Raw genomic sequence first — 7,787 nt, 5'->3', positions numbered from 1 at the left:
TTCCCAACCCTCAAATCTAAACTACCAAACAGCAAACACCAGCAGAGGGGACAGTTATTCTTGCCAGATGATAATTTTGTTTAAATTATTAGCTACACACGCTGTGAACACACAACGACCCCAGCAGGCGGAAAGTGCAAAAGAAGATTCATTGAGACATTTGTGAAACCGGAAAACTTCTTACCTCGCCACCCCACCGAAAGTGGGCGGAAGATAACAACATGTAAACATAATCATTTGCATGTCATGGATCAAACCGTCACCCGTTGGGCGAGGTGCGTGGTAAGCAAAGGTGGCAGTTCCTGTTACGAAATAGCACAATGGAACGTATCATACCAATGGCGTAGTGATTGTGTGTTTATGTGAACTGGAATGTGTGCTAAAGGTCGACGGATGGCAGTGCAGACCATATATCACACGTTCCGAGTGCAATATGTGATTAGACTATGGACATTTTGGAGCTGCACGGAATGCATGGTGGCATGTGCAACCGTTACGGTACACATTCAGCACAATGCAACGAAAGGCCTAACGGTAACGGCCAAGTGTAAAGGGTATCTAACCTACAAAAAGGTCAGTCATGGTCTGTAAAGCTGTGGGGGGACGAAGTTTATTTGGGAGAAGTAACGAGAGACACGTTATATGAAGAAGGGTTCCACTCGATCATCGACCACTCGAGTGTGTTGTAACTGAAGGGACGATTTGATTTCTCACTTTTATTTCAACTACCGAAAAAAAAACACACCGTGAGTAATCATCACAAAGATTAAATGTTTGACATTATGTGGTTTTATTTTAACTAAAACATTACAATTATGCATTAATTTTCAAATTAAACCGTCTTTTAACGAACGACGGTCGTGTGTGTTTGTGTGTGAATCTATATGTACATGCGGTAATATTTACACAAGAAACCATACATATACACATATACACATATATATATACACAAAACCCCTATTTTCGACCCATTACCTTCGCGTACCTTCAGCACGTGCACCTGCATTTTTTTTTTTACTATTATGGCAGTCGCAGACGATCCGCACGGTAGCACCGAGTGGCCAGTTTTAAATGATTTACGATGTGTAATTTCCGTCTGCAGTCGGCTGAGGGCAATATGCGAAGACAAACCTCCCCCCAAACACTTAACCGGTCCGGCTAGTCGGCTTTCAGGCTGCAGTCGTTGTCCATATCGTTTCGTTTGGAAGTGCTCACCGGAAGTTCCTGCAATATCATCCTAACCTCATCGCCTGTCCTGCACTGAAGGAGATCCGAATCACTCTCTTCTTGCAGCGGCCCTGTACCTACATTAATACTATCACGACTTAACTACGGCTCTTTTGTTTAACCCTTTTTTTGTTTTTGCTTGGGAGAAACAAAAAAACATAAAAAGAGAGAGAAAGTACGAAAGTATGCCACAAAACAGTCAACCCCTTAGTGCTTGTTTTAATGGATTTTGTTTACGTGCAAGTGCTGCGATAAAAATGCAGCAATAGTGTGATCGACTCCATGACCGAGGCAGGAAGTAAACCGATCGATGGAAACGTTAAAGCTAGGGTAGCTGTTGACAAAAGGTACGTACGTCAGTTAGAGCCATTAGGGCGACCTGTTAATTGGGGACTGCGAAACGATCGTCTCTCCGAATAGTGTTACGAACCGATGTGGTCTAACAGCTTCCAGGGCACCCTTCCCGTGCAACAAACCAAGTCACGGCATACATTGGGCAATGTCTGATTAGGCCACATCTCCTAACACGGGCTTGCATAATGACCTGCTGGTCGAGTAGATGACACAAAACTACAGAGCCTTTTCCTTCAACAGTTTCGCGCTCGATAAATGACCTTCACCGTACTTGATGGAACTGCCTAAAGATCGGAACATTCGCCTTAGCAAATAGTACACGCTTGTCAGGAGGACAATCGCAAGTAAGACTCCGGCACCGATCACATCATAGTAGTGGTACACCAGGAAGGGCATGTGAGCTGCCGGATACCGATAATGCTCCACACCATTATGCCGGATGATGTACTCCGTCCACCAGACCGCCTTTTCGACCGGGCGCATCGGTTGATCACGCACCAACCTTCCCAGTCGGGCAACGTTCCGCTTATACCTGTCCGTAAGGGTGTTAATCAATGAGAACAGTCCAGTGCTGTACGCAGTGGGTGCAGCAATCGATGGCTACTACTTACCGCTTGTTGCTGGCCACATCGTTGATGCACTCACGCAGTCCTTCCACCGTCAGGCGCTCCATCCACACCGATCGGCCAATGCCCCGCTCGGTTACCTTGTCCGCGTTGCCAAACTGATCGAAGTTGAACGGTATCACCACAAGCGGAACGTGCCGGTCTATTGCTTCCTCCATCGACTGCTGGCCGCCCTGCATGACAAACACTCTCACCTTCGGATGTGCTGCGGATGAAAATGGAACAAGTGGGTGAAGTGAGTGCCTGGTGGTCAGTTGGATGGACAATCTCTTAACACACCCACAGCAGATACAGCTTCGTAGCAAATGTTTTAATGCTCGGTGTTTTTTTTTTTTCGTTTGAAATGATTATGTGCACAGCATTCCGTCAACCGTGGCGTACACTTGCCCCGTACACTCCTACCCTTACAACAGTGCTTACAATGATTACAGGCAGGCTCAAACGGAGCTGACTCGATTATTTTTGGCAGTCGTGCCATCTTTATCTAGTGGCAAGTATCGGAATGTTTCCAACCACAGCATAAGTTACTGCATTTTCCGCTTGCACAAATAACAAGAGCAGAGAGATGATGTGAGAGTTGCTGCCTCCTACGCTAGGGCCACCTCGAAATTCACACATCTATGTAATTTGTGATTGCCTCATCGGTGAGTGTAAGGAATTTGCTTTAAAAATTCGAAAACATGATAGCTATCGTCAACGATTTGCAATTTTGCCCAGACACACACACTCCTATATCTACTCCCTTTTGCTATTGTCAATTCTGACATGTGTGTCATGTTTGATGCATAGTTTTTGCTGTCCATTTGTTACGAAACTATGAGAGCTCAAATCTTTGCAAAACGGAATTTAGCTCCCAATCATGTTTGCTCTGCTTGACACACTATCTGGTGGGTTACCAAATGCTTGTTTCACGTTTTGCATTTATACAAATAGTAATCTTGAATCTTTGGCATTACCTTAGAGGAACCGCGGCGAACGAAAAGAGATCACCCACATGACATTGAGACGAAATTCGTCACAAACTGCGAGCTTTAGCACGGCCGAACACAGTTCAAACATAATTTTTGCATAATTAATTTTTCCATCGTTCCATTCAACGCAACGAACCTGTACGGCCCGATTGCCGATCCGTTCGGGCTGGTGATCTTGAATTTGAACAGACGAATATTGCATCCTTCTGGACAAAACTTGTTCGGCTGGGTCGGAAACCTTCGACCATCCTTCGGCAACTAAATCACCTCTAGTTTTGCAGCTTCCTCGATGAACTTGACATCTTTGCGAATTTTCGCATCTCACATCCGAGGCAAAAGTGAAGTTCGATTCCGATTATGCAATAATCAAATTCGCCACCACGATCGTCTGCGCGTGGTCGGTGTAAGACAGGCAAGCCTAATACGAACGAAGAGCGGATATGAAAACCAGTTTGCGACAGATAAAAAAGAAAACTAACATGTGGGATATCTTCTCGTCTATTATCTTTCCCATTTAATGTCACCAGTGCAAAAATCAAGAAGCTGGAGACAACTCACAAACCACAAAACGGCCCTATTTGTTATTCTATGGAAATTATCCCTATGCATGTGACCGTGTGCCGATGCAAATGGGCACCCACATGGCTCTCGTCGATACTCCCGAAATTAGAGTTCATTATGGAATCCACGCGTCGGATAGCAACAACTAGGTCAGGGTTCTCATTGAGACAGCGTATCCCGTAAAAATATCCACCGCTCCACCGAAAGGTGGAGCCCTGACCTACGCTATGGTGAGTTGACATTTGATAGGAGCGCTTATAGTGCGAAACGTCAAACGGTCAAACGCCGCAGAAAGTGACAACGGTCGATGAAGATAAAGACATCAGAAAGCTTTTTCACTTTTCCTTTCCACTTGTCCTTCGTCTATGAGGTGTGTGCTTTATTGTTTTGGACAGCTGTTTATGGATGGTAATGATTAATGAGATTGATAGGCCTGTAAGCGATCCGCTGATTTGTCGTTTAATAAAGTTATAGACTCCCAGCCGGTGAGTATAACCATTCGTCATCACTATCGCTCGTTGGGGGTTGGGTGCTTAATAATGTACACGTTGGTGTGATGTGATTTCCCACGAAATCTGGAGCATCCTTATCATTCCGTAGATGGTTTAACCCAAAAAAATTGTACATCATATAACAAGCCACATCAACAATTTCGCTCTAGATAATTCTTAGACAAGCACGGGAGCTGTATATGACGGTGTGCGGAAATCCCATTTCACGAGTTCTATTTGCTGGAAATGTGCGAATTGCTAACATCAATAAAACGTGCAACCTACTATCGGCGTTCAAATGTCAACAGTGGTAACTGGGTAAAAAGCTGTCCACGCGGACTTCCATTGACAACCATTAAAATGAAGACAGGTGTGCAAAAAATGATACATTTGGAACTCTAAAAACAAAACAAGATGGGAAATGTGCAAAAAATTGCATAACTTTACTAATGTTCAACAAGGAATGAGCGCAAGCCTTCCTGCGTTCAACCTTGAGGAATGCCTGAAGCAAAAGTACGCACTTAACATCAGCGTTAGAGCGTCGTAGTTAAATGGTTATTGCTATTTTTTAATGTAAATTTTGCAATGAGCTTTGCGTTTTAAATATCAATTAAGAGCACAAGAGTGTACATAAAACCGTCGTGCCACGTGCTTATGGACACTTATGCTGTCCACTATTATGAGCTTCTTTATTAGCTATTAGCGTAAGCACTGAACAGTTCACCATCTAAGCCAGACAGGTCATCAAAATATTATCATTTTTAATTTTTTGCTAAAGAATCCCTTCTAAGACATTACTATTTGCTTCCCATCACATCGGCAGGTAGATGATACAATGTCTCAGAAATGGTTCATTTAGTAAGCAAAACCTGTCGTCAACGTCGAGGATGACGCCATACGCCATCCCTATTATGTACCCTTTCTTCTACACTCGACACTCGAAAGCGGTTGCAAATATTGTCTCACCACATTTACCCAGACGCTACAGCGTTCTCGATCAAAGTGTGAAAATTTGATACAATCCAAACAACCCTTCAGGTGCCTTCCAATCCACTCCGCAAGCATGACGTCTATTCCTGTTTGCTTGCTAGCCATTTTTGGAATGTTTTACATATTCCTATTCTGTTGAACTACCTACCAAGAACATCCTGCTGCGGTACCCAGCGTTCCATCCGAATGTTGGTCGTGCCGTTCAGGTCCAGATCAGCGTCATGTTTCCACAGCACATCATACTTGAGCGATTTAAACACCTCCAGGAAGAGGTTTAGATTGTGTTGATTAAGCGAGTCACTACGGATGAGCGTCCCGAGACTAAAGTACACCACACCGTGCACCGAACGATCCAGATACGATTGCAGATCCTTCGGGAGCGCTTTTGGTGGTTGAATGTGCATAAAACCTAGCTGAATGGCGTTTGGAACCAGGGGACGCACATATCCGAGCGCTGGTTCTGCGTTCACCATCAAGAAATCGATTCGACGCATCAGGTCCCACGATCGTGTCATATTGCTGCCGAAGTTTTGTTCGATCATTCGATCGAAAACAGCAAAGTCGGTTGGTAAAATGTGGAACTGTATGAACAGATTCGAGATAACCGCTTCAACACGCTGGAAGAAGTTTAAGTCCTTCGTAAACTTGTGGTTCATCTCGGGATGCGCCACCACATTCATCACATTGCCGATCGCCTCATGGCACATGCCCATCGAATCGATCGAACTGATCCCGATCATCGGTGCCTGGAACAGTTCTGCGAACGCATACATCGGTGTGAACTGATAGTACTCCACAATGACCACATCGAACTGAGCGTCCCGCGAGTGGATCAACGCTTGCACTTCGGGGTGGGCCAGTTCCGCCTCAAGGAACATCCGTGTCAACCTTCGCAGCTGTACCGCAATCTGGTAGAAGTTCATGTTACGCTGCTTCATGTCCACCACGTCGAGATTTTGTTCCACGATCCGGTACGCATAGCTCCAGTCTATCACGGTCACGTTGGGATGATCCTCTGCGAACGGGTCCGTTGTCATAATCGTCAGCTCGTGGCCCCGTTCGATCAAACCCTTCATGAACGCACGGTACACTATCTGATGACTGCGGGCTGGCGATGGAAAGATGGCCAACACCCTAGCCCCGTCGGTTAGGGCGGGCATCTCCACGGTTACCAGCAACACCAGCACCACCATCCCCACAAATCCCTTGCTCCCCCACATGATTCCGTCCTTTGGGCTGAGGAACTTTAAGAACACTTTTCCCCAGCAAAAGGACACCTCCGTGTAGTTATGTTATGGGATCACTCAAATTCGTTACTATCACTTTAAAAACACTTTCACCAGTTAAGCACAGAAGACGTGTTTGAAGATTTTCTCTTATCGCTTACTTCCAGCGCCAGACAATCCTTATCGAACATACACGTCGTCCACCTTACGACCGACGTTCAACTAAAAGAGGCATCTAACGGTGATGGTGAATTTATATGACCGTCTCAAACCGATCACACTCGAGATCACTCGACTTCGCGACACCACGCTGCCCACAGCAGCCGAGTATCACGATTTTTTTCTAAGCCGCGACAAACCCTCTTTACGAACGCCGTGGTTGTTGCACGGAAAGAAGGTAGCTCGCAACATGCGAGATGCTTGTCGCACGACTAACGCAACGTTTCTTATGCTGCGCCTGAAGTGGGAGACTGTGGGAACTGCGTGATCGAGACAAATCGGTTGTAAACGGTCGATTCGAAGAGAGTGTGTGTTTGGCAGAAACGTATCGCATCTTTCTCGGGCGTAACATTCAAAGCTTTTAGCTGTTTGCTAAACTCTTTCTATTTGCGGCACACTTTTGTTGTGCGAAACAAAAATAGCTCGTTTGTTATGTCATCTTTGATATGTACTACGGCGAAGGTCAATGTTAAGTGCACCTTAGATGTCATAGAAAAGGAGAAATTAAATTAATGCACCTATCAGCATAAACAAGTTTTGAAATGTGGCAAACCAATGCTAGTCTCGAGATGAAAAATTGGCATCGTTTGAACGTCTGTTTCGGGAACCAGCGACATGTTTGTCACCATCGACCTCTTAATCATTTGTTTAACGATGATTGACACTATCTATTTGACCATTAATCACTTGAGAAGACACCCATACACCCATGTATAATAATGATGCTGTAGGGTGAAAAATATCAAATTAATTTTTAAACTTTATTTTGTTTTTGGTTATGCTACAACTTTCGACATGAAAAATGCATTAATTTTTTCTTTTCACCTTATTACGGGACGATAAGACGTTTGCTCAAGTAAAGGGCCGGGCAGAGTAATTAAGTAATAAGGTCCGGTGAAAATTAGCTCACCATCCAAAAACTACATCAACACCCAACAATCGGTAAATGTGTGAAGGTTGCCTATTGCTACAATTGTTCGTGAGCTTCCCCAAACGCATCCAAACAAAATCTTGCAACCCTGTCAAAACGTGAGTTGCAAAAGTGTACCTCAACTTCCAGCGTAGCCAATTCATTTCACACCGCTCGGAACGTCAAGGGAGCTCTGGAAGCTGTTCGTGGTC

At 44.8% G+C, this 7,787-nt stretch overlaps 1 protein-coding gene across 1 annotated transcript; it reads right to left on the bottom strand.

The window, feature by feature from the left end:
• Positions 1 to 1,797: 1,797 nt before the first annotated feature.
• On the bottom strand, positions 1,798 to 6,504 carry LOC126564481 (UDP-glucosyltransferase 2-like). Its single transcript, XM_050221540.1, has 3 exons — positions 5,369 to 6,504; positions 2,193 to 2,412; positions 1,798 to 2,113 (listed from the first exon to the last, which is right to left on the bottom strand). The coding sequence occupies exons 1-3, from the start codon at positions 6,438 to 6,440 to the stop codon at positions 1,798 to 1,800; spliced, it is 1,608 nt and encodes a 535-aa protein (XP_050077497.1). The 5' UTR covers positions 6,441 to 6,504.
• Between the last annotated feature and the right edge of the window lie 1,283 nt (positions 6,505 to 7,787).

The sequence above is a fragment of the Anopheles maculipalpis genome, chromosome 3RL, assembly GCF_943734695.1.
Source record: "Anopheles maculipalpis chromosome 3RL, idAnoMacuDA_375_x, whole genome shotgun sequence".
Classification (NCBI taxonomy): domain Eukaryota; kingdom Metazoa; phylum Arthropoda; class Insecta; order Diptera; family Culicidae; genus Anopheles; species Anopheles maculipalpis.
This window is presented reverse-complemented; position numbering and strand designations above follow the sequence as displayed.